This window comes from Brachyhypopomus gauderio, chromosome 1 (assembly GCF_052324685.1).
Source record: "Brachyhypopomus gauderio isolate BG-103 chromosome 1, BGAUD_0.2, whole genome shotgun sequence".
Classification (NCBI taxonomy): Eukaryota; Metazoa; Chordata; class Actinopteri; order Gymnotiformes; family Hypopomidae; genus Brachyhypopomus; species Brachyhypopomus gauderio.
The window spans coordinates 7,959,858-7,986,294 of record NC_135211.1 but is presented as its reverse complement, the minus strand read 5'-3'; the positions used below and the strand labels follow the sequence as shown (position 1 = coordinate 7,986,294).

Here is a 26,437-nt window from a genome sequence, read left to right as displayed (position 1 = left end):
AATAAAATTAGTGGTGGGCCGTTAACGGCGATAACGCTGACAATGGCCGACCACTAATTAAATTTAACTCGCTTGCAGACCGTTTTTATCTGAGAGGATAAATATATGTATTTTATACGAGTTAAATTTAATTATAACTGACTGGCCTGAAAGATAAATATAAATTCTCTCATAAAAACGTGACGTGAGTTGCAACAACATTAAACAGCTCAGGTAACCACACTTCTGAGAAATGTCGTCTGCTCGGCAAAACATAACGGGGCTCAATGTGCTCTATTAGCCTACGAAATCCCTACGACAGAGAACGGCTGATCGTCTAAGGCAACGAGTTCCATAATTTTTGGTGTAATGTCATTTGCCTTGGCGCCATCACTGGAAAACTTTTTTGCTAGCTTTATCCAAATAAGCGCGTGCAGGTGGCGATTTTTGCTTGCGTCATCACAGCACATTGTTTCGGCCGTGTTGTTTCGGTGATGAAAGTATTTCGGCCGAAAACCGAAAATGCAAATTTAAGCCATTTCGGCCGAAAATTTTCGGTGGCCGAATTTTCGGTGCATCCCTAATATATATATATATATATATATATATATATATATATATATAGTTTATTATATATTTCATATATGTTCAAAACTATAAGACTGCCATGAATAGAAATGACTATAGAAAAATTGATGTATATAAATAGCTTAACATTTAATTTAACAGAAAATACATTTTGAAATTATATCTAAATTATCTATACTATATCTAAAGATTCACCTCACATCCATGTACTAACATTTTGCATATTCCAAGTCCTGATCTCAGCCATTCTGAGGGACGTTATTAACACTGACAATAACGTTTACAATCTCTCCAGGGATTGGTCCTGCTGATTGTAGGTGGGCACCATTGTCAAACACGACTGCAAGCTGACACCAAGCTTTTGTTGCAGCACCTATGATATGTGCAAAGACCGCAGAATACCTCAGTGTGACTCCTGATGGAGATAACAAAGCCCTCAGTTGAAAGTAACTCATTACATAGTTTTGCATGCTTTTTTGCAGTGATGATAAAGTTCCTCCAAAAATATATTCTTCCCTTAACTACCACCCGTCTCTCAAGAGTGTGATAATCCAGGTGGAAAGTACAGGTGCGGGGTCTGTCTCTTTAGTTTGCATAGGGGGCCTACACACATAGAGGTGCAGGTGGGTAGCTGGTTGCCAACAACATTTACACAAACGACTGTAAGAAGGATGCACACTGTCAAGCAAACATACATAAACAAAGACTGAACAGTTGAAGTTTTGTGGAGATGCCACCTCTATGGCCTGTTTCTTTGGATATCAGGGGAAAAAAGTTTAAACATTCACTTGAGAGATGGGAAAGGGCCTTGTGATTTTTATTTTGCTTTGACACAGACACCTGTGTTCTTTTCCTACTGAGGGGAATTAATTATGATGTGTTTGTGGAGGGAAAATTAGTTTAGTGACAGATCAAGATTTTTAAAAATGTCTTTAAAAAAAACAAGTGGCCATTAATCCTCAACATATGACTTCACTAAAAAAGTATATATATATGTGTGTGTGTGTGTGTGTGTGTGTGTGTGTGTGTAGGCATTCATGTATATGAGTCCTTACATTCTTTTTCTGTGAGAAAATTCAAAGCCATGGATGCCACTGCAGCCTCTTATAAATAGGCATCCATACACTGATACAAAGGAGAGAGAAATGTGGACTACCAACTGCTGCAACTCAAATACTCTATATGTGTAGTTCCTCAAAATTGTAGTCATGTAGACATGGCTTATTTTGTAGACGTGTAGACATGCTTGCTATCTTGTGCTGACAAATAGCCTTTGCATTAAGAAAATACTCAGTTTAACTCATCTTACCCACCACATTCTTTTTAAAGTTGCAGGCCTTGAATGAATGTTCGATTTATATAGCACCTTTCCAAATTCCCAAGGCGCTTTACAATTTAACACAGGTACAAGTCACAGACAACCAATCACACACACACCGGCAAGAAGTGGCAGCCAATTGCGCACAGCATACTCTCTACCGGAAGCCACAGCCCCCTGGGGGACTGAATGGGGTGCAGGAAGGGGAGAGAGGACAGACCCTAGTGGCAGAGCACCATCCACCACTGGGCATACACGCACGCACGCACTACTTTTTATTGAACATAGAGACACAGACACACACTCAGAGAGAATTTGTCAGCCAATTTACCTAACCTCCATGTTTTTGGACTGTGGGAGGAAACCGGAGATCGCGGAGGAAACCCACGCAAACACAGGGAGAACATGGAAACTCCACTCAGATAGGGACTTGAACTCAAGACCCCAGTGCTGAGAGGCAAACATGCTAACCACCAAGCCACCGTGTTGGTCATCATTTATTAGTAGAGAGCAGTCCAAAAATAATATTCTTTCACTGGGCTATTTATATTCAAGTGTTCTAAATTCAGCCTGTCCTGTGCATGTCCTAAGCTACAGCATGGTGTTAATCATCATTTGGGTGTGACTGTCTTTGAACAAATTCAATTACAATGTACATTTCAGCATGGGACTGTTCAACATCTGGAAGAAAATTTCTCTGTTTCAGCAACATGACTTCAGTTGCCAATAGAAGAAGGCAGAAGCATGAAGTACATAGACTTCTCAAATCTGGAAGGGGTTTAAAGATATTTATTTCATTTCTGCATTGTCCACATTAAGAATCCATATTGCGTCATTTAGAAAGGCTCTCACTGGAAATATCAGAAGAAGAAATATCAAGAGAAGGGAAAAATTAGCAGCAATTAGGTAGAGCTGGGCGATATGGCCCTCCAAAAAAATCTTCGATTAATTTTTTTTAAATCCGATTTTCGATTTTAATAGATTTATTTTCCTCTACTAAAAAACTACAGATGATAAAGGAATGGTAAAAAAAAGTTTTAATTTATTTTTCACTTAAATTTCCCCTTTGAGGTTAAAGTGCAAGCAGAAACAAATTGTAAACAAGTGAGAACATTCAGTAACTTTTAGAAGGTTTTCTCCAACATACTTTAAGCATTGACACAATGCAACCTCAAACTTAAAATAAATAAATAAAACACACCCTCAAAAAATAAATAGATATAAATAATTTGGTGCCCTTTAATAAAATGGAAAACAAATACAATTGAACAATTCTTGCATGTTGTACTGACAGTCACGCTGTCTACATTCTGATTAAGAACAGGGCTCCCCTCACTTTAGCCTAAATTCCAGCACTTTTCAAACCTGAAACACAATGTAACATTAAAATTCGTCAGGTAAATGTTCCTTCCACTGTTTCTTTATACTACCACAGTTTATACTTTATACTACAATAGTTGCCAGGTTCGCTTTTTCACGCCAAATTGGGCTTGTTTGGAAAATCCAGCCGCGGGTAAAAATTATGGGGTCGCGGGGTGCGGTTTTTCGGTCTACTTTTGAGTTGGGCTACCGCAGGAGTTACAAGTCAACACTAATAATGGATCGCGATATAATACTTAATTTGTCTCCATTTTACACACTCGCGAGGTGCCCGGAGCCGCGCGCTACGGTCACTCGCGAAAGTATAATCCATTGAAGCGGGTTCGGTGACCGAGGCAGAAACTGCTTAATCCAAAATATCCCGCGGAGGGAAACTTTATTGACAGCGCAACTGAATAGCACTCTTCGCTCTCTCCCTCTATCGGTTTCAAACACCTTACAGCGAGGACTTGTTTGGTCTACATCTGACGCCGCAAAACCGAACCAACTCCAGATCACGGAGCTAGTTGCTCTTTTCTTGGACACAAGTTCCGCCGTCATGTTTGTGTGTGTGTGTTTTGAGGGTGGATGGGTGGGAGGTGCTAAACTCACTGAACTACGGGAGCCCACAGTGCAGCGTCGGTGGTGAAAATTAAATCTCAGAAAATCGATTTTCTTAAAAACACATCGTCCTTAACTGTAAATTCGAATTAATAGATAATATCGATTAATCGCCCAGCTCTACAATTAGGATAACATCCTTAGAGAGTTGGGATAATTTTTCCCAAGGCTAATAATTGTAAATAGTTCCAAATGTTGTCAGAAAGAGTTGTGTTTTATAGCTCACGTGTAGAAATGGAGAGATGCTGTGCCAATATAAAGATAATCATTTGGAAATGGGATGTAGTCAGGATGGGTGGAATAAGATTAATATACCGCCTCTCAAGACAGATAGTCATAGCAGGGGTGGATGAGCTGGAAGCTTTTCCAATGCAACATGCTTATGAATGTGTGAGAGCAACAGTTACTCTACATACTTTGGCTTCTACAGCTTTTAGTAAAGCCAAGAATCCATACAGACAAAAAAAAAAACAAGCTAGTTTTTTGAGCCAGTATTTGAAAATCCACTAAAAAGCGAAAGATATTGACATTCTGAAAAGTCTTACAAATTCACCAAACTTAAATATATTACATATGAGCAATACTCAAAGAAATGTTTATTAATGTGCTTGTGTTGTATCAGTAAAATATATATTTTGCAAGCATTTTGAACATTTAATCAATTTCAGTGAAAAGCAAGTAAATAGCATTGCTCTCAGGTTAGAGCTGAGGTACCCATTTTAGCAGTGTCCTTGAAATGCACTTAACCAGTTTATAGTATTGCATGGATGCTATGGATTTAAACCTCTTAATACCCACTGCTGAAGGTATCAATCCCAAATTAATACTGCTTCCGTGGTGATTTAAAAAATCATGTAAAAAAGAAATGCATCCAATAATTTCTTTAGATTTCACAAAACATTTTCCAATGACATACACTGGCGTATCACGACAAGATAGTTTGCAGTAAATGGTTGCTACTTCCGGTTCACTATCCCACAGGGCATAAGCATGTTGTGTCATGCCAAATCAGTTTTTTTCTAGAAAATGACACATGCTGACTACTTCTGAATCTGATAAACAGACCCTTTCCATGACAACATCAAAAACAAACATCCATTGATAAGTGCATAGGAACTCATATGGATGACGTTATATTTATTCATTATATACACATGACAAGACTGCGTCACAGGGTCGTGTTATGTGGTTGTGCCCAATTGTTTCACAATCTGACTTCAGTCATGGGGGAGACATAGAAATTAGCTAGGGTACTAAAGAGCGTGAATTACTTTCATAATGTGGTTCTAGAAAACCTTATTAATGTCACCTATGGCTGTGCAATATTGATAAGGTTACTTGATACATGGTAACACTGATTAGATTTTACCATAGTAGGTTTATTCCTACTATGTCTCAAGTCAGTCAGTTTAACTTTTGTTTAAAATGATACCTATGTGTAATTATTATTAATTATATATAACAAATCTATTGGGTAACACTGCAACCAAACTACATATCTTCAAACATTCTTAAAAACCAAAGATCTAACACACACAAATGGCAGATAAGTTAAATTCTTCCCCTGGGAAATACTACAGATAATAACAAGGACAAAACAATAGCTCCTTATTATGCTCCATAAATTCTGCTCAGGGAGAAGCATGTTTGACAAGAAATGTGAGTGATGCAAAAATGGGAGGGAATTTTATATCTGATTGCATTCAATTGTGTAACTCCACCTCTGCATGCTACTATGCCACCTCTCCTCTGATTCCCTCCTACCCTACCATCTCCGGCCTTTAAAAGCTGTTGAAGCTGCAGCCGTAGACAGCACTTAGTTAGTCATTATCTTCACGTCACCTTTGTATAATCCTCTCCACTCCCATCTGTGAACTTTACTTTTAGGACAAGCTGGGGAAAAGTGAAGAGGAGGACATTCCGTCAGAGGCTCTTATGTTTCAGGTGCTTTAACAGAACAGCCATGTTTGCTCTTCATGACACGCTGACCCTTCTAATCACCATACAACTCAACCTGTATGGCAGCTACTCTCTCATGCCTCGAGCTGGACTCAGGAAGAACTGCTCATCTTGCAGTGGGCTTTCAGGGGCCATGAAGGGTCACGTAGCTGCACCTCAGGCAGGAAAGGCGAGCACGTCCATTCTGGCTTTGGGAGAAACCTGCGGGGTCTACTTTCTGGCATGCAGTAAGGGTCTTCGCTGCTTGCCTCCAGATAATGATCCGAACCCCCTCCAGGCACTACTTCAAGGCAGGGGGATCTGTAGCCCCATCAAAGCCAGTACAAAGAGCCCTCCACCAACAGGTAGGTCTGCTTCCTTACAGTTTTTTAATGTTTGCAAAGTAATACTCTCTCAGTCACCACCTAGTGTTGGGGATTATTGCAATCCTGAGTTTTTTTAATGATACAAACTCATTCATTAGTTTTCTGTGGTTATGTGCCATTTATTTGTTGTAAGTGACAATATACCTTATACAAACAATGCCACCTAAACACACATGTGTACATGGCAATTTTTCAACCTATTTTCTGTAATTTGGATGTTGGAATCTTATGTGTATTTCATAAGATATTAGATAGTTCTGATTCAGCAATGGAAAAAATGTCATATGATTTTCAGTAATACCAACAGTTGAATGAATTTGTGGTATGTATTCCAAAATTATTAGTTTCCAGTTTGAAAAATAGGTATTTTGTAAGCATATTCATTTGTGACAATATTTCTAAAAAGCACAATCATATCAACTGTTATCATCACAACTTTATCTAAAGTAAGTGCATTTCTTCATTCAACATACATCTGGGTTTATACAAAACATTGAAAAAATATTTTTTTCTGTTTTATTTTTAGAGTCTCAGCCATTTATTAGTGAGAACAGTGAAAAGGTAATGTTTTCCTTTCCAGATGTTTAAGTGTATATACATAACACACTGCAAAACACAGCAATCAATGTTTCGTGCTTTTCTCTGTAGGGCCCTTGCCGTGAACTCCTAAACATCATTCTCCAGGGTTTTAAGTTTACAGTCATCCACACCAACCAAGACATCTACATCCCCAACTGTGACAGACAAGGCTACTTTAAGAGGAAACAGGTCAGCATACTGAAAGTGTTTGAATAGAAACAAGATACAATAAAAAATAAACTGCTTAATATTTTTAAATGTTCACATTTAAATTTAAATGTATGTATTTTTAAAGTTTATTAAATTAAATATTCAAGTACATTAAATACATTGGAAATATATTCAACATGAAATATATGTCATGTATTTATCAACAACACTTAATGTTAATCTGTTAAAATTAAATTAAACCATTTACTATTTTTTTCCACATCACAGTGTCGGTCATCTCGGGGTATGCAGCGTGGTCTGTGTTGGTGTGTAGATGAGAAGGGAACCAGAGCTTCATCGCAAACCAGAGTGGATGGTTCTGTTGCCTGCAACAGTGCTTAAAAAGCACAATAAGGCACTTAACGGAAGATAAAGAAGCAAGTGCTTTGTCACGCAATGAACCCAATTGTAAGCATGTGTTCATTTTTAGATGCTATGCCGCCCTCTACTGGGCTTATTGGACTTTTGCGCCACATTTTCACATTTCTTATTTTTGTTACGATTTCTGTTTACTCAGAACAGATGTCAGAAGTGTTGTTATTCAGTAATTCAGGAGATTATGCATCTAATTTAAATCATTGTTTGTGTCATACTCATCACATTGATATGCAATGGACACTTTCCCAAAAAAATATTGATCTGATAGTGGTTTCACTTTAAAATGATATCAGCATTATGGGCAAATGTGTTTTTACTCTGCTGCTCAATACATGTCTGTGTGTTTAACAGCTGTGGTCGTGTATCAAGATAAATTTGCGCTTGTTTAATACAACTGAAAACCTCTTATCACACAAGCATATTAGGGCTATGCAAATGTATATACAAAGTCTGTATAGCCTATTTTCTTAAAATATTCATAAATTAAAAACAAAAATTATTTATTGAGCTTTACAGTTTTTCCATATTATTTATCTTTTCTAATGTTACAGCTTTTGGAGATCTAATAACTATTTGACTGTACATCTCTCAGTAAAAATATTCATTGTGACCACTGCTTTCTATCAATATTTAAGTAGGCCTATATGAAATGAATGTCAATAAAGTCCTGAAATGAAAACTACAGTGAACGTTGTTTGTTCTTTGATGTACTGTACATCTCAGAATGCATGTCACAGATTACCAGCAGAAGAGTAATCATTTGATGTTTATTAAATGTTAACTGACACAATAGCTTTACAAAAGGGAAATAATACAAAATTATGTATCTTATAACCTTAAGTGTGAGGCTGTAGTTCTAATTACTTTCAAATTACTTTCATAATAATCATAATACATCGCAAGCTTTTAATATCAAGAAAAATATGGAGAGAGAGGTGCCTTCTGTGCTGTTCTTAAAGAGTCATCTTTAATAATAATATCCAAAATTACTCCTCATTGTGGCTTTAATTAAGGAGGATGCATTGCAAAGACGCCCATGCATCAGCAGTCAGCATTCCCCTGTTGCTTTAGCAGGTGACATGCAAAATGTGTAGTATTTCTCCACAGCAGATCTCTAGGCAGAGAATTTACATAAGGAAAAAGAGGGACACTGACTATCAAAGGCTTTTACAATCTAAATTGTAAATGCGTTCAGTAATTCCTCTTCGTCAAAAGGAGCAATCCTGACTCGTCGATGCTAATGCTGTAATAACCTCTGGGTTGTCAAACGTTATGGCTTCACCTAGTAAGCCCAGTGCAATCTCAACCTCTGTTTTTAAGGTGTCGCGGATGAAGAGCAAAAAAAAGAACTTTGTGCAGCAGAAAGTGGAAGTTTTTAGAACAAGTGACCCGGTTTTGAGTGTTTTTATGTGGGGTATCAATCACACGGTAGGTTGTGGACAAACTGTTCTTGTTACTTTCCTTGAAAATAGAAGTTATTAAAATCAGTCACTTCAAGAGTTCACATCAATTCCAATGTTTGTGTGTTAGTATACCTCTGTGCTTGTTTAAAATAAAAAACCCTGGCTTTATGTTTCCAGGTGTTGATACCTGCTTATAATGTTTACTTGCTCCACTAATGCTGTGTGCTGACATTATATTTAACTGTGTTCACCATTTTCAGGTAAATGACCTATGCCATGTGCCCATGCCTGTAATACTTCTTCCAGACGACTTCAAAGCTAACAGAAAAATCAAAGTGAGCAACCATCTTATCAACAAGTACGACCCACTGAACTTAAGCAATATAAGATCCCCCTCAAATATTCATGAGACAGGGCATTTGCTAAACTTGTCTAAAGTACAGTGGACTCATGTCTGCCAAACAGTTTTCATTAATAATGCACATGATTGCTGGTCAGAACCAAGTAAATTCTACTTCATTGAGTGAAACAGAATATGCAGTATTTAAAAGTATTTTGTGGAAGTAAATTGCAGTAATTCAATATTAGGTTGTTGAGTATTATACATTAGAGGATTAGAGGAGTTGTGTGACCAAAATTTATTTTTTTGCCATTTTATGTTGAAGTTATTTATGTAGGGATTTGTTTTTGTTTTGTTTAAATATTTGTGGAAAAATGCCCACACGCAATGAGTGGAGCTTGTTTACATGATTGAGCAAAGCACTGCACAGAGCCTCTGGTTTTTGTTAAGGATTTTAAGATCATGGCACAGTAGCACAATCATTAATATGATAAATATACTTCAGGTTTCAACAGTTGCTCACTGTGTAAAGTACTGTGCCCTGAGCACGATCTGTCCCAATAGTTCCATCCTAATTATCATATGATCTAATTATCATAATTCCTTGATAATTACCTTGATCTTTTATGAAAATTGATGCAAGTCGGCTAGAAATACTAGTGTGATATCCTGTTCCTGCAGTAGTCACCAGACAGGCAGGCAACAGAAGGTCACTGAATATCTAGCCGAATGCATGGCTTTGTATATTAAATGTACTTTCTTGTGTTTTTTTTTTAAGTCTGTAGCGTCGTGTATGTTGTTTAGCACTGGATTGTAAATTGTTGACTATTTGAAGAACAGACAATGACTTCACTGGTTGGTTATTTTCTATTTATGACACAGAGAAAACCTTCCCAGGCAATTTAAGTTCAAAGAGTACTGCCCACAGGTGTTCCGAAACCTCAGAGAACGATTTGGAATGGAAGATCCTGACTATCAGGTGTGGATTTTAATGTTCTCTGCATATCCTAACTTAAAGCTGTGGAATATTCATATTATCAGACCATAATAAATGGAAACCTAATTAGTATGTAATTGTTTGTGAACGATTGGTAATCATCATGTGTGACGCCGGGGGCGTCGGGACAGAGGCAGCCGGAGACGTGGGTTGGACAGAAGGTGGTTTATTATCCATGGCAACCAGTAATACTCGTAGCGCATACACAGCAAGTAATGCACGGTAAAGCTCGTAGCGCACACATTGTAGATGCAAGGTAAAGCTCGAAGCGCATACACTGTAGATGCAAGGTAAAGCTCGTAGCGCATATACTGTGGATGCAAGGTGAAGCTCGTAGCGTACACACACGGTAGGGACTTGCTATCAACCAGAGACGCTCGTGTAGCGGCAATGTGCAGCACTGGACCAGACGACCTGCGGGCTTAAGAAGTGCAAAGTAAACAAGAAACAGGTGCTCAGTATGATGGTGATTGCGACTGTGGGAGTGGCTGCGTGCGCGGGGGTGTGTGCTGGGATCGGCTGCTGGCCGGGTTGCGCGCCCTCTGGTGGCGACCCAGCCCCCTCACGGTGACATCATGTAATTGATTTAATAAGTTTTATTAAATGCTGCAATAGTAATATAAAGACTACAATAAGGCTTTCTGATCAAATGATAGAAGCTTTTAGATTTTTTCCGTCACAAACCTGCTGCCTTTTGTATGAAGTCTTTTACACACGTCTTGTCACATCTTTAAGTCCTTTAGCTGACCATAGGTCAGTTGAAGAATACCTGATCCAGTCATGACCATACAGGTGTTTTTCAGTGATAAGAAAGGGAGAAACGTGGATACTGTCTTGCCACTCTGCCTATAACAGTGCACATAAATGTGCAAATAATTGTGTCTCAGTGTAACGTGGCTCGCGCCACGGAGCGAGGAGACGGACACAAATGCTGAGATGAGCGAGATTTAATGAAGGGAATACCAAAATCAGGGTCAAACAGGAATGCACTGGTCAAAGCCGAAAGGGAGTCCGAACACGAAACACTGAGCGACATGACTAGAGACTTAAACGTAAGTAAAACGTAGAGTAACTGAAACAAACAGACAACAGGGCAACTGGGCAGCAAACGGGGAGTACTCACGAGACAGGATAACGGGCAGGACACAGAGACAAAGCGTATAGCACAAGGCATAGACAAACAGCATGAACAACTGAATAGACAAAACCACGGATACCAGACTGGGGAATGACGGGACTTAAATACAATGACGAGGGGGCGAGGCCATACGTGACATTACTCCCCCTCAAGGCGTGCCACTCCGGGGCACGCAAGGGCAGACTGGACAGGGAATCACGGGACGTGGCGAGGGACAGGGACAGCAGACACAGGACGGACCAGAGGGACAGGACCAGACAAGACAGGGCGAGGGACCTGGGGCACGGCAGGGACTGGAGACAGGGAAGCAGAGACTGGCCAGGAGCTGGGTCGGGGCACGGCAGTACGGGCAGGGCCAGGGGAAGACACGGGAGCAGGGCCGGACGAGACAGGACCGGGAACAGACACGGGAGCGGGGCCAGGGGACAGGGCCGGGGCAAACACAGAGGCAAACACGGCTTGGACGACTGTGACAGGGACAGGAACAAGGTAAGTGACAACTCGGGGAACAGACACGGGGACCGGGACAGAGACGACACCACCAGACACAGGCACAGGAATGGGCACAAGGACACGAACAGACACCACCACGGGGACAGCACACGGGAGCAAGGGGAACACGGGCATAGAGGCAGGAACACACACATTGAGTCCGAGCCCACACGAGGGCAGCACAGTCTCTGGGGTGACAGGCGAGGTCCGCTGGTGGGCAGCGGGAACAGGCGGGGTCCGCTGGCGGGCAGCGGGAACAGGCGCGGCCGGGCGGCGGGAACAGGAACCGGCGTGGACGACCCCTCCTGGGTCGCGGGGACAGGAACCGGCGTGGACGACCCCTCCTGGGTCGCGGGGACAGGAACCGGCGTGGACGACCCCTCCTGGGTCGCGGGGACAGAAACCGGCGTGGACGACCTCTCCTGGGTCGCGGGTACAAGAACCGGCGTGGACGACCCCTCCTGGGTCGCAGGGACGGGAACTGGCATAGACTGCCGACGGGCAGCGGGAACGGGAACTGGCGTGGACTGCCGACGGGCAGCGGGAACGGGAACTGGCGTGGACTGCCGACGGGCAGCGGGAACGGGAACTGGCGTGGACTGCCGACGGGCAGCGGGAACGGGAACTGCCGTGGACTGCCGACGGGCAGCGGGGACGGGAACTGCCGTGGACTGCCGACGGGCAGCGGGGACGGGAACTGCCGTGGACTGCCGACGGGCAGCGGGGACGGGGCGCAGATGTGACATGACGTCCACGGGGAGGTGGAGTCGCCGCACCGACGTCCTCGGGGGGCGGAGTTGCCGCACCGACGTCCTCGGGGGGCGGAGTTGCCGCACCGACGTCCTCGGGGGGCGTGTCCGCCGTACCGACGTCCTCGGGGGGCGTGTCCGCCGTACCGACGTCCTCGGGGGGCGTGTCCGCCATACTGACGTCATCGGGGGGCGTGTCCGCCATACTGACGTCATCGGGGGGCGTGTCCGCCATACTGACGTCCTCCGGGTTCCGAGCCAGCCACTCCTGGGGTGCGTGGCTACTGCGTCCCCCCAAAAAATTCTTGGGGGGCCTTCGGGGAGCGGCTTCTGGGATCAGCAGAGGGAGGTCCTCTTCCACGAGGTCCGGGTTGAGCCTGGAAGAACACACAGACACACACGCCCCTCTGTGGCTCTCTCTACGATGGCTCCGCCTCCTCTGAGGCGTCGGGAGCTCGCAGTGGTTATCGAGAGCCAACCGAGGGTTGAGCCAAAGCTCGTCTGTGCGCTCGTTCCGTCTGCCCGCTGCTTGCACCACAGGTTGTTCACCCCTGTGGTGTTCGCCAAGCGGGGCAGACTCACAGCGCTCAATAGGAGTCTCGTCGCGAAAGCCAGTTGTGAGAGACTGCGCTTTCTTCGGTCTGCGACGAGACTTCCTTGTTCCCACAGCGCCAGGGGTATTCCTGTCTCCGGCTCGTTCGCGCTGTAACACATGAGAGTTAAACTGCACGGAAGCAGCCAACAACTCGTTATAGCGACTAAACTCACCGGAGTCTCGCTCTCTCGCTGTGTCCTGGTTAGATCCGTGATTATGTAACGTGGCTCGCGCCACGGAGCGAGGAGACGGACACAAATGCTGAGATGAGCAAGGTTTAATGAAGGGAATACCAAAATCAGGGTCAAACAGGAATGCACTGGTCAAAGCCGAAAGGGAGTCCGAACACGAGACACTGAGCGACATGACTAGAGACTTAAACGTAAGTAAAACGTAGAGTAACTGAAACAAACAGACAACAGGGCAACTGGGCAGCAAACGGGGAGTACTCACGAGACAGGATAACGGGCAGGACACAGAGACAAAGCGTATAGCACAAGGCATAGACAAACAGCATGAACAACTGAATAGACAAAACCACGGATACCAGACTGGGGAATGACGGGACTTAAATACAATGACATTAAACGAGGGGCAGGTGACGGTAATAACAAGGGGCGTGGTAATAAACAAGGAATCACGAAGACAAACGAGCGGGGCGGGATAAACAGGCACGGCAACACAGACACAAGGGAACCCGGAGTGACAGCCAAGGGAGGGGGCGAGGCCATACGTGACACTCAGTGTCTACTCGTACCCACCAGTAAAGCAGACGCTTCTGACCAGTGCTTTTACTGGGAAATAGCTTTTGGGGAAAAGCTAGGGCAGGTTTACACACTGAGATGTTTACAAACTGAGATGCACAGATACTTAGATGTTGGCAAGTATACTCCAATAAATAATGTAATACAATTCAAATACAAAATAAATTAATCATGATACTAATCCCATGTTTTTTGTGTAGCATAATGTGAGCTACTGGTTGATAATGTAACATTTGTGGAGGCATCCAGTTCACTATCTTGCGTCATATGAATTTTAGACCGGGTGAAACAATTTTGGCTGACATCTGCATGGGTGTTTGCATAAAGCCACACCCAGTGCCCTCAGTACATTTCACAGATTGCTGCCTAATGTCAAGCAGCCTGAACTTGAATGTGATGATACACAAGCACCCCAGACTGGGTCTGGTGGTGATATTTAAGGGTATTACATGTCAATTGCCATAAGCTTTGCATTACAATTAAAATATCAATCCCTGAATGAAAAAAAAACACAATATGATTTCAGTATTTCAGTATTCTGTCTAATCGGAGACAAGTGGTTACATTTACATATGTAAAGATGTGATGGCTTTTTTACTTTTCTGTGTATTGTTAAATGTATGTATTGCATTTTTGTGATGGTGATTATACTTAGGTCATTCACATTTAGCTAGTAGTCACATTTTTGTTTGTCCAACAATATTATGTTGGTAGCAGTCCCACATGGCTTTGATGGCTGGCATTCTACTTAGCGCAGAGAAAATAAAGTTTCATCTAATGTAATTGTAACGATGGCTGAAGAGGCTAGGGTTAACCATGATGTGTTTTATCTTCCATCTTAACCTTATGCTGCAGATTCGCACGCCCGGTGGCCATTTTTAACATTTTTGACATAGTTCACATTAAAACTAGATATCTCAAGTTGTACATATAGGAAAATTATCATTCATGGCTCAAACTGAAGTAGGCAGTTGGGGGAACATATTAATACACTTCAGTATCATATTCACATAATTTGGTTTATTTTAGAGCCTCTATTGCAGATGCTAATATGCCAGCAATGTCAAAAATGCTGACTTGAACTTGAACATGACTGGAATGTATATTCACATAGTAAATGTATCATGGTATCAGAAATTACAATAAATTTCGCTAGGGTCTTTTCTAACAACACAGAAAAAATGGAGCAAATCCATGCAAGCATTGAAAAGTTATTCAGCTTTATCCAAGGTATGTCAAGTGCACCACACCCATGTCTAAATATGCCACACCCGACACACACCATTAGCCAACTAAGCTAACATGCCAACAAATTCCTTACACGAAACCGAGGAGCTACGACAAACAACAATGTTGCACATATTACAGCAAGACCAGAAAATTCCAATGACTAAATTTCATGTCCAAATATGAACGTTATGATATCATATTTATGTCCAATATAGTCCGACAGCATAAGCTAGGTTACCGTAGCCAACTCCGGTAGCATCCGACACGATACAGAGTGCTGCAGCACTCAAACGCTCTAAAACTGTTTATAATCTAACGCTTAGTTAATGTTTAGTATTAGAATATATATTTTGTACAATATCGCTTATGAAAAATTATCCATTGTTACTCACAGTACGTAGAATCGCGTCGTAGCCGGTGTACCATCTCACTTCCGGGTTGGCGAAAATTCCGAAAATTGCTCATATATTCCACACAAAGTAATCCGTTTATGTTCAAAAGTATCCACAATCCGCATAAAAACGAACAAAATAATCCATGGCTGCTTCAGTTTCGCCGAACAGTGTGTTCTGGGGAGCTTAGCTTAGGTTAGCAAAGGGTTAGCTTATGTTGCTATGCTAGCGGCCGAAATTGGAAATGAAGCGCCAGTTTCCGAGGGCTCAATTTAAAAATATACTTGACCAATCATGTCATATGAGGGCTGGTTAGCTTCGGAAGGATGTACACTATTGGTTAGAACAGCTTTCAATCACTTCTGAGGCTCCAGCTTGTCTCTGTGGGGTTATTGGTTCACCCTCTCCCCCTCCCCTTCGCACCTCGCCGGGGGAGAGGTTGTAAAACCTGTCATTCAAAGTCACTACCCCACTTTAGACCAATAAAAACCACTCAAATCAAAGCAGAACCGCTGCAGCTTTGTAATGAGGGATCAAATCAGCGTTAAAAACGCTTCTGTGACGCTTAAGGCTAAGATATACTTGCTGTTAACTACGCGTTCGCGTACGCATCATGGCTGCTTCGCGTATCCTGCGTCGGTTTGGCGCGTAGGTCTTGCACGTCCTCCAATAGTTAACGCGACGCGTACGCGAACGTTGTCTACGCGAACGCATGGGCAAACAGCAAGTATGTTTCCAGCCTTAGGGGGCAGATTTGTCGGAGTGTCTCATTCAGGAAGCGGATTTTGGAAAATTTTGCAGTGAGGTGAGCAAGCTTTTTAAGGTACTTAACCACAACGGATCTACGCTGTTAAGGTCTTAAATTAAAGCCTTATTAGTAAACGATTTTTAGGTGACAAAACATTAAGACATTTCACAACATAAATATGTTTTGTAAACGGATATGTCGGGAGACCCCCTCGCGGGGTGCACTTTTGTGGTCAACTTCAAAGCCGGATATCTCGCGATCGGCTGCACGTAGACGGCTGAAACTCGGTAGGCATGTAGATGGGATAGGAAATTTTGATTTAAGCGCTTTTGTTCGGAGATTCATTAATGTTTAATATGTTTTATATCGCCGTAAAGGAGCTGGGCCCGCCGGCGGGCCCACTAGGGGGCGCTTCTGCATAATAGGTTACAAGCACAAACAAACAAGCTGACGAAAAAGCAAATAATATTATGCAGAAGCGCCCCCTAGTGGGCCCGCCGGCGGGCCCAGCTCCTTTACGGCGATATAAAACATATTAAACATTAATGAATCTCCGAACAAAAGCGCTTAAATCAAAATTTCCTATCCCATCTACATGCCTACCGAGTTTCAGCCGTCTACGTGCAGCCGATCGCGAGATATCCGGCTTTGAAGTTGACCACAAAAGTGCACCCCGCGAGGGGGTCTCCCGACATATCCGTTTACAAAACATATTTATGTTGTGAAATGTCTTAATGTTTTGTCACCTAAAAATCGTTTACTAATAAGGCTTTAATTTAAGACCTTAACAGCGTAGATCCGTTGTGGTTAAGTACCTTAAAAAGCTTGCTCACCTCACTGCAAAATTTTCCAAAATCCGCTTCCTGAATGAGACACTCCGACAAATCTGCCCCCTAAGCGTCACAGAAGCATTCTTAACGCTGATTTGACCCCTCATTACAAAGCTGCAGCGGTTCTGCTTTGATTTGAGTGGTTTTTATTGGTCTAAAGTGGGGTAGTGACTTTGAGTGACAGGTTTTACAACCTCTCCCACGGCGAGGTGCGAAGGGGAGGGGGGGAGGGTGAACCAATAAGCCCACAGAGACAAGCTGGCGCCTCAGAAGTGATTGAAAGCTGTTCTAACCAATAGTGTACATCCTTCCGAAGCTAGCCAGCCCTCATATGACATGATTGGTCAAGTATATTTTTAAATTGAGCCCTCGGAAACTGGCGCTTCATTTCCAATTTCGGCCGCTAGCATAGCAACATAAGCTAACCCTTTGCTAACCTAAGCTAAGCTCCCCAGAACACACTGTTCGGCGAAACTGAAGCAGCCATGGATTATTTTGTTCGTTTTTATGCGGATTGTGGATACTTTTGAACATAAACGGATTACTTTGTGTGGAATATATGAGCAATTTTCGGAATTTTCGCCAACCCGGAAGTAAGACGGTACACCGGCTACGACGCGATTCTACGTACTGTGAGTAACAATGGATAATTTTTCATAAGCGATATTGTACAAAATATATATTCTAATACTAAACATTAACTAAGCGTTAGATTATAAACAGTTTTAGAGCGTTTGAGTGCTGCAGCACTCTGTATCGTGTCGGATGCTACCGGAGTTGGCTACGGTAACCTAGCTTATGCTGTCGGACTATATTGGACATAAATATGATATCATAACGTTCATATTTGGACATGAAATTTAGTCATTGGAATTTTCTGGTCTTGCTGTAATATGTGCAGCATTGTTGTTTGTCGTAGCTCCTCGGTTTCGTGTAAGGAATTTGTTGGCATGTTAGCTTAGTTGGCTAATGGTGTGTGTTGGGTGTGGCATATTTAGACATGGGTGTGGTGCACTTGACATACCTTGGATAAAGCTGAATAACTTTTCAATGCTTGCATGGATTTGCTCCATTTTTTCTGTGTTGTTAGAAAAGACCCTAGCGAAATTTATTGTAATTTCTGATACCTAATTTGAATAACTATGTGAATATACATTCCAGTCATGTTCAAGTTCAAGTCAGCATTTGTGACATTCCTGGCATATTAGCATCTGCAATAGAGGCTCTAAAATAAACCAAATTATGTGAATATGATACTGAAGTGTATTAATATGTTCCCCCAACTGCCTACTTCAGTTTGAGCCATGAATGATAATTTTCCTATATGTACAACTTGAGATATCTAGTTTTAATGTGAACTATGTCAAAAATGTTAAAAATGGCCACCGGGTGTGCGAATCTGCAGTATAAGGTTAATAACGGCCCTGGGAATACACAAGACAGGTGCAGGGTTGAGCCACTTGATCCTTGTTGATGAGCAGGCATAGAGCTATATTTCAATTCTTGTTGTAATTATTGAACTCACTACCTCAGTAGCACTGCTACCACTTTACTTCAATGTAATTAAGTTTTTTTGTTTGTTCTTTGGGTTATTTTACTTATACTTGAGTTATTAGTTCATCAACAATACTTTTATCTGAGTGTGATTTAGTACTCTGACCACCTTGCATATGGCTAAAAAGTAAAGATTTTGAATGTGAATTCTCTGTAAAACCCAACTAGGAGTGGTTTTTCTTCCAGCACCATACTGATCATGGTTTGCACAGCAACTGAAAAGTATTTTTACTTTGTCTCCCTAGGCCTCTTTAACCCACACAAGCCCAATTAAGGATGGTGACAGTCAGGAGGAGAAGCTGTTGCTCACTTCATATGATTGCTCATTAACTGTCAAACAGCTCTTCAGTGAAGATGTGCAGGATATGCACAATATCCTGTCAGAGTACCACCAGGTGTGGTGTAACCTAAGTAAATGCCAGAGGAACTGGAAATATTGATGTACCTGGTTGAATTTACATAGAATCATATTCAAATTCACATTCAAATGCACACTTTACACATAGCAAACATACATGGTTTAATTGAGTGCTAAAAAATAGTGAAAAATATAAAAATAGAGAAAAATACATACAAAAATATAAAATACATCTGTAAAAGTTAAAAAAAATGTTCATTTTAAATTCTGATTTTAAATGTATTTATATAATCATAAAGGTTAATAACATCAGTTTTTATATAGTACATTCAAATGAGAAGACATGAGACTGAGTGCTCATGTCAGGTTAGGTCAGCTTTGATTACAGTGCCACTCACAGCCTTGCATTTGATATTGTGGAGACATTTTACAGGAGCTAGCATTATAACATAAATATCGTGACTTTGCAACATCATGGCAAGAATCCACACATTCATCATAACAGACTATAATGTTTTAATGTTATGTTTCGGGAGTCTTTTTTGGGGGGGGGGGAGGGGGGGTGGGGTTGCATATGAATGATGTGCTTGTGTGCTTTTCAGCATATTGTGACATGCCACAGCATCACCCTCCTACCCCAGTTCCTCGGAATGTATCGCATTACCGTCAACAGCGAAGACACATACCTTATTGTCATGAGGAACATGTTCAGTCACAGACTGACTATCCACAGGAAGTATGACTTTAAGGTAATGTTTGAAAGAAATGCTCACCAACATCTCACTTTTTCAGCAGTGTTCCAAACATGTCCTATTTGGGTGAAGAATAAGATAATATCGGATGTACCTTGAGTCGAGGGGAGTCAAAGCTCAACACGCATGACTCCAACTTTAAAACAGTTTGTGTTAACAAATTAAAAACTGAGTAGACAACGCTCTCATTAAGTCTGGAAGGACATTTAAAAGTAGCATTCAAAGGACAACAGTTGTCCTGGTTATTACATAACTGAAAACAGTTGCCCTGATGATATAACCATGTCTGACAATGACTCTGCAGTTAGTATGTACTTTTTTTGTTGTTTAAACATACTGTTCTGCAGAAAAATACACCGTCTCAGTGTGCTTAATGGAAGTTGTTCAAGTATTGGTCTGATTTTTATTTTTATTTTGAAAATGCCCTGCCACACAAATATGTTGTAGCAGGCAGGACATGCTCACACGTAAACAGCATGCATGGTATTAGTCTCGTTAGGTATTAGCTGAGTTTGTTTTAAGTAATTTCCTGGAATACATTTTATCAACTAGAAACATATGATTAGCAAAATCCCAAAGTTATCCATTGCACTACTTAATTACAGGGAAAAGGAAACTATTTAAAAAATTAAATGCAAGACTAATGCTATATTTTTTTAAGGGTACTTTGGTATATGGTGAAACAAGTGACAAAGATAAAGGGGACTGTGTATTATGTAAAAGCAATTGCAAGTGCAAGTGCTTTGCATTTAGGCAACTTGGGGGTATTGCTGGGCTTTACATTTGAATGCATATGTCTGACACCTCCCACTTAATACTGAGAGACAGAAGAATCATGATGCACCACTGCATTCATGTTGAAAATCAAGATGAAGCAAGCCTTTGCCCTTAAGCATTGAGCATCTGTCCACCTGCATTATATGTCAGCAAGTGCACTGCCTGAGCTCGCCAAAATTACTCATTGGCTTATGCTCATTTCACAAAACAGTCTAGAACAGGATGGGCAATAAATTTTCCCAAGGGGCCACATAAGAAACTGGAATGGTCTTAGAGGGCCAGACTAATATACTTAACGTGGTTCTGCACTATACAAATATACTGCACACACATACAATATCTTAATTAAAAAACAGTGAATGAAACATTAGTGTATCACGTAGGGCTCCGCCCCCTTCTTCTAGCTGTCACTCTGGTCCCCTGTTCCACGTGCCTGTGTTTTCCCTTGCCTGTTGATCCTGCCTCGTTTTATCACTTAAACAGCACCGGAAATAGCAACTAAAAATATCTATTTGGTGTTGTGAGTAATAGTGTTTTTGTGGGCAATTCCTGTTGTTTATTATGTAAGTACATATGTAAGCAGAGGTGTCAATTCCAGGTTCAGAAAGTAAAAGTCCTCACCAGGATTTTGCTCAGGCTTCCTGGATTGTGTTGATTCCACAAATTTTACCTGGATTTCACTAATTTGAAAATCTAGCAAGCTTGAGCAAAATCCTGGTGAGGACTTTTACTTTCTGAACCTGGAATTGACACCTCTGTATGTAAGGGTCTTGGACTTGATCTCACCAGCTCTCTTTTTTTGGTATTCTGACTCAACCACCACCAGTCTCAGTCTAATCTGGGAAAACTAGATGGTCTTAACATCACTGGTTTAATCTCTGTGACATAGTGGGGGTTGCTGGCTTCAAACAGTGCCTGGGTTGATGTAGTAGAATGGAAACATTTTTCAAGCTTTGGTAGAGTTAAAATGTCTGGCCCACCCATACATTGCTCTAAGACAGGGGTGCCCACAAGTTTTCAGCTTGTGAGCTACTTATAAGATGACCAAGTCAGAAAGATCTACCTTTGGGCGAACGTAAATTGCTACCGGGGCGGTGTATATATACAACCGTCAGTGCAGATGGACGATAGCCTGCCATTCATCCACCACTTTTTAATGTCATGCGATCTACTTACATTCCTTCGCGATCGACCGACACTTCCTTCAACATAATGGGCACCCCTACTCTAAGACATGACATTCTAAAAATCATTCTAAAACGTTTTTTATTTTCTTCATGTACCAGTATTATGGTTTAAAGTCTCACATACTCAAACATATATCCTTATCTTTACCTTAAGCACTTTACAGTAATATTCTGGTTTAATATTTGGTTGAGTGGAAATCCCCCACTTGATTTCTATCTTACTGCACTCTAGTGGTAATATGAGATATTAACACTTGTGGAGACAGTAGAAGACAATTGACTGAAGAGACACAGTGATTAGCTAATTAACTGTTCCATTCTTATACCACCCAGGACATTCTAATCTAATTAGAAAGAAAATAATAAATGCTCTATTTGTGATATAACACAGGTAATAGATCTCCCCATGCTGAAGGATATAGACTTCAGGAACAATATGCAACATATTTACATTAGTGATGAAGAGAAAGAGAAGCTTTTAGCAAAGCTGAACAGAGATATAGAGGTGAGTGATTCAGAATGCTGATATGCATATGCTAATGTCTTCTATTTCTTGTATTTATTTGTCATTTCCACTATGTTTCATGTTGTTGCAAAGTGCTGTTTAGGATCTTCTGGACAGATTTTTTTTCTTATTGTTGTTATTGTTGTTGTTGAATGCATTCAGAAGGACCTTTCCTGTTAATAGAGAGGTTAGCATAAGTTATGTAACTGTGTGTGTGTGTGTGACAGAAAAGATAACACACACCTCAGCACTTCTCGCCGACAACTTTTGACACCTATAGATCTTGTTAAGACAACAGCAGGAAATGTGTACAAATGAAGGAAACCTTAAAACCGATTCAAACCTTGAATCTTGATGACAAGGTTTTTTTTTAGCATGACAAAAGTATTAGTCTAACAGTTGTCCTTTTAAAAGTACTCTTAAGGTTGTGCCCAGTTTCTTTTAATAACATGAATTATAAAAATACTAATATAAACTATAATAGTTTATTATTATTAATATAATAATATTAGATCATTGGCTGGGAAATCATTGGCTGATAATATATAGAAATCATACTGTAATGTACTGTTGCTTTTCTCATTAGGCAATTCTCCCATGTTCTGCATATTTAAGCAATGAACACTTGTCACTTACTAATATTATTGCCCTGTTTTGCTAATACTAATACTTCTACTAATAATGTTTTCAAAGCTACTTCTTCCTTTCATGTGGCATATCTATGTATACGCCCACAGTTCTTTGTGCGTGTGAAGATCATAGACTACAGCCTGCTGTTAGGGATCCATGATGTGGAGAGGGCAGAGCGAGAGGAAGAGGAAGAATATGGAAATTCTCCATGCGATGATGAAGAGGAGCCAGAGAGTGGCATATCTCCTGCCCCCCCTGCTGTAGCTTCTCTCAGTGCTTCACCCGAGGGCATATCGGACCACATGGGTGCCTGTAAGCCTTTGACTCCAGGCACGTTCCACCCATGTTTTGATGCGTACACCATTCAGAGTGCATCTGGTGAGTCTGCTGAAACCCTTATTGCTCACCTGGTCATGGCCACTAAGGTCATGGATTTGACCTCCAGGGAGCACACATACAGTCATACATGAAACTTTGAAAAAGCCAATCTGGAAAAGAGCATCTGCCAAATGCTGTAGAAATTACAGAAATTAACCTCTGAAATTAAATGGACAGGACAGTACAGCATTAAATGTATGCTTGCATATTTCTTTGATTGTTAAGAAAGAATTATCCAAAACATATCTGTTTTATCTCTCACTAGGTGCCCCACAGAGAGAGGTGTATTTTATAGGTCTTCTGACACATTATGACACCAAGAAGAAAGCTGCCCATGCAGCAAAAACAGTTAAATATGGGGTAAGTAAAAGTTGTCAGTGACATTAAATTAACTGTTTATGCATTTTGTAGTGGTTTCTTAGACACATAAAGTACTGTGTGATTATTCCCTTAAATATTCAAGGTTCCTCAGTGGTACCATGGAGTATTACCCATTGTTGTAGTTGTGCCAAATATTTTTGTGTCTCGGTGGTGTGTTTTCTCATAGACTGTTGCAGAAATCTCTGCACTACAACCGGAGCTGTATGGAAAGAGGCTCCTGGAATTTATTAAAAACATAATTGACTACTGAATCTTTTTCATAGTACATTCTTAGCAGTTTAAACGACAGTGTAAAATTATAGTCAATGTATCATTTCATCTGATGGTTAATATGGGAGTTAACATTTGTTGTAGCTTAGCCTATCGAAGAAGAATGTGAAATGAAATTGCTGTTATACTAAATCTAATGCTCCTACACCACAAAACATTTTTAAGCTTATATTGCTAAAATTGAGCAATTTTAACATTTCAAATGTTCTAAAAGTATCACTGTCATTCTCTTTTCTTTGTTTTTCTGTTTACTGTCAGGAACTGTGTTACATTTAGTTTGTAAATTGTGAGAAGTGAGAAGGCTGCTTTGGGATTATAAAATGAGTAACATAACAGCTTGTGTTTCAGAACATTTTATGTTGTGTGTGTTTGTGATTGTCACTGTCCTTGGATGTCTACCGGGTCTCTCGCATAAATGTATTAACGCAAGCATTGTCTTTTTGGTTGCTATTTTAATGGTCACAGTTTCCTCTTGAAGAGGTCAAAAGCTCAAAGGTTAAAACCTGTCCTTACCATTTCTAATAAATCACATTTAATCCTGCTGAGGGTTACAAAAACAAGTACTTCCCTGCTGTCAGAAAGTGCCTACATTTAGGCAAAACCAAGCTTGTTTAATCCAAGTCTTTCTTTGTGTCTGCATTCCATTCCATTCTCAGCAGCAGGTAACTTGAGAGCTGTCCAGTTTTTCTCTTCGAATCTGTTAATATTTTAGCCTTCAGGTGAGTCCAAAACTCTAGCCAGATATTTTAAGAATTATTAATGGTGTAATTATGAACATGTAGCACATAATGATATATTTATGTTTACGAATGGTTGCGAATTATATTTTGTAACTCTCAATCTAGGTCAGCCTTTGTAACGCAGAATAACCTTTGGGTGCCTTTAGTGTAACACTGTTTTTGTTTATGTTTGTTTATAAAAAAAGATGAGATAATCCACTAATCCAAATTATAATAAATACTTTATAAAATACTTTTAATTTTATGAAAATGTTATTAAAATGGAAGATTCATTATTATAAGCAGTTTACTTATAACTCCAGACAAACATCTTAAAGATGAACTCTACTAACCTAGGAGTAATTTATCATGTATACTCAGCTGTATACTCATGTATACTTTATCAAATCAGCAACTCAATTTTTTCTATCGGCTGTACTTTGGTATTGATTTATCAGCAGATATATGAACGTGTTTCTAGGACTCACACCTTCTCAATATGTGCTAGACATAACTTTCACAACAAATCTAACAAAGTCTTATTTGCAGTCTTATTTAGCCTTAAAAATAAAACATACCTTGTCAAAAGATTATGGATTTTTTATTGCAGAAAAACATGTTGATATATATTTAGCTATACAATTTCCAAGACGTTTGTTAGCCTCACAGGTTTTTGGTTTCTCTCCAGACAGATGGACTACCACTACAATGAGACAATTTGGCCTATTTGCAACATTAATGTTCACTTCGTTGCCGAAGTGACTGGCCTGTTCCTCATGTACCTGTTTATCTTCATTTTGGGCCTGACGATGAACATGCTGGTGGTGTGGGTTAACTGGCTGCGTCGGCATTCACGCAACACCGTGCTCTTCTGCCTACTCAACATGAGCCTGGCAGACACCATGATTATGGTTATGTTGCCTGTGAACATGCTTGAGGAGATTCTGGACCACGTCTGGCTGTGGGGACACTTCCTCTGCCGCTTTTCCAACCTAGCCATCATAACCAATGTGTACGCCAGCTCGCTGTTCCTCGCTTACATGTCAGCTGAGCGTTATCTGGCGCTGCGTCATGGCTCGATGCCTCAGGTCGGTGGTATACCAGAGAAATGCAAGAGGGCAGTAATCTGTGCCCTCATCTGGACACTGTCGCTGTGTTTGAGTTCACTGGAGACGGTCCACCTGCATGTCGTAGAATGGGATGAGCCGGGTTGCTTCTTCCTGCCGGAACATTCCCACGAGGAATGGTACCACACGATTATCATCGTCCATTTCCTTGTGCAGTTCGTCGTGCCGGCCTGCACCATAATCATCTCAAATGTGCTGGCAGCCCGAGCCGTGCGAGCATCCTCTGAGGTGCAAGCCCGTAAAACAGCCAATGTGTGGTTCCTGCACCTGTATTCCCTGGTGTTCGTGGTGTGCTGGCTGCCATTCCAGATAACGATGCTGATCATACTGGCAGACACTCTGAACACCAACCTGTTTGACTGCATTGCACTTAATCATCTTTCCCTCTCCTACAAGGTGATAAGGGCCAGCACTTTTCTTCACTGCTTGGCTAATCCCATCTTCTACAGTTTTCTGAGCAGGAGTTTCCGTGGTAAACTTGTCAATATTATATTGCATCACTTGCCACAAGATGCAGTATCTAAGCAAGGAATGGATCAGCATGGGAACCCCCAAGGTGTCGCTACAGCAACTGGAACAAAAGCAAGCAATGGGGTGGAAAACAGCACTAGCCAATCATAAGGATAAAATCAGACATCCAGTTGCAGATCCATGTTTTAGGCATTTCCCACACATTTGTGCTGTCCTCAAATGTGTATATATATATATATATATATATATATATATATATATATATATATATATATATATAAAGATGTAAATACA

General features: G+C 41.0%; 3 protein-coding genes across 3 annotated transcripts; all 3 read left to right on the top strand.

Moving 5' to 3' along the window:
* The first annotated feature begins 5,665 nt into the window (after positions 1–5,665).
* Positions 5,666–7,961, top strand: igfbp6a (insulin-like growth factor binding protein 6a). Its single transcript, XM_077021106.1, has 4 exons — positions 5,666–6,168; positions 6,716–6,750; positions 6,838–6,957; positions 7,207–7,961. Exons 1-4 carry the CDS (start codon positions 5,829–5,831, stop codon positions 7,318–7,320), a joined length of 609 nt encoding a protein of 202 aa, XP_076877221.1. The 5' UTR covers positions 5,666–5,828; the 3' UTR covers positions 7,321–7,961.
* A 667-nt stretch (positions 7,962–8,628) lies between these two features.
* Positions 8,629–24,302, top strand: pip4k2cb (phosphatidylinositol-5-phosphate 4-kinase, type II, gamma b). The gene is made up of 10 exons (XM_076976847.1): positions 8,629–8,784; positions 9,020–9,117; positions 9,982–10,078; positions 18,834–18,983; positions 19,549–19,695; positions 20,360–20,405; positions 22,061–22,167; positions 22,905–23,175; positions 23,441–23,535; positions 23,723–24,302. The coding sequence occupies exons 1-10, from the start codon at positions 8,629–8,631 to the stop codon at positions 23,804–23,806; spliced, it is 1,251 nt and encodes a 416-aa protein (XP_076832962.1). The 3' UTR covers positions 23,807–24,302.
* Positions 24,303–24,432: 130 nt separating this feature from the next.
* LOC143478005 (G-protein coupled receptor 182-like) lies at positions 24,433–26,397 on the top strand. The gene is made up of 2 exons (XM_076976956.1): positions 24,433–24,488; positions 25,234–26,397. The coding sequence occupies exon 2, from the start codon at positions 25,238–25,240 to the stop codon at positions 26,291–26,293; it is 1,056 nt and encodes a 351-aa protein (XP_076833071.1). The 5' UTR covers positions 24,433–24,488; positions 25,234–25,237; the 3' UTR covers positions 26,294–26,397.
* The last annotated feature ends 40 nt before the right edge of the window (positions 26,398–26,437 follow it).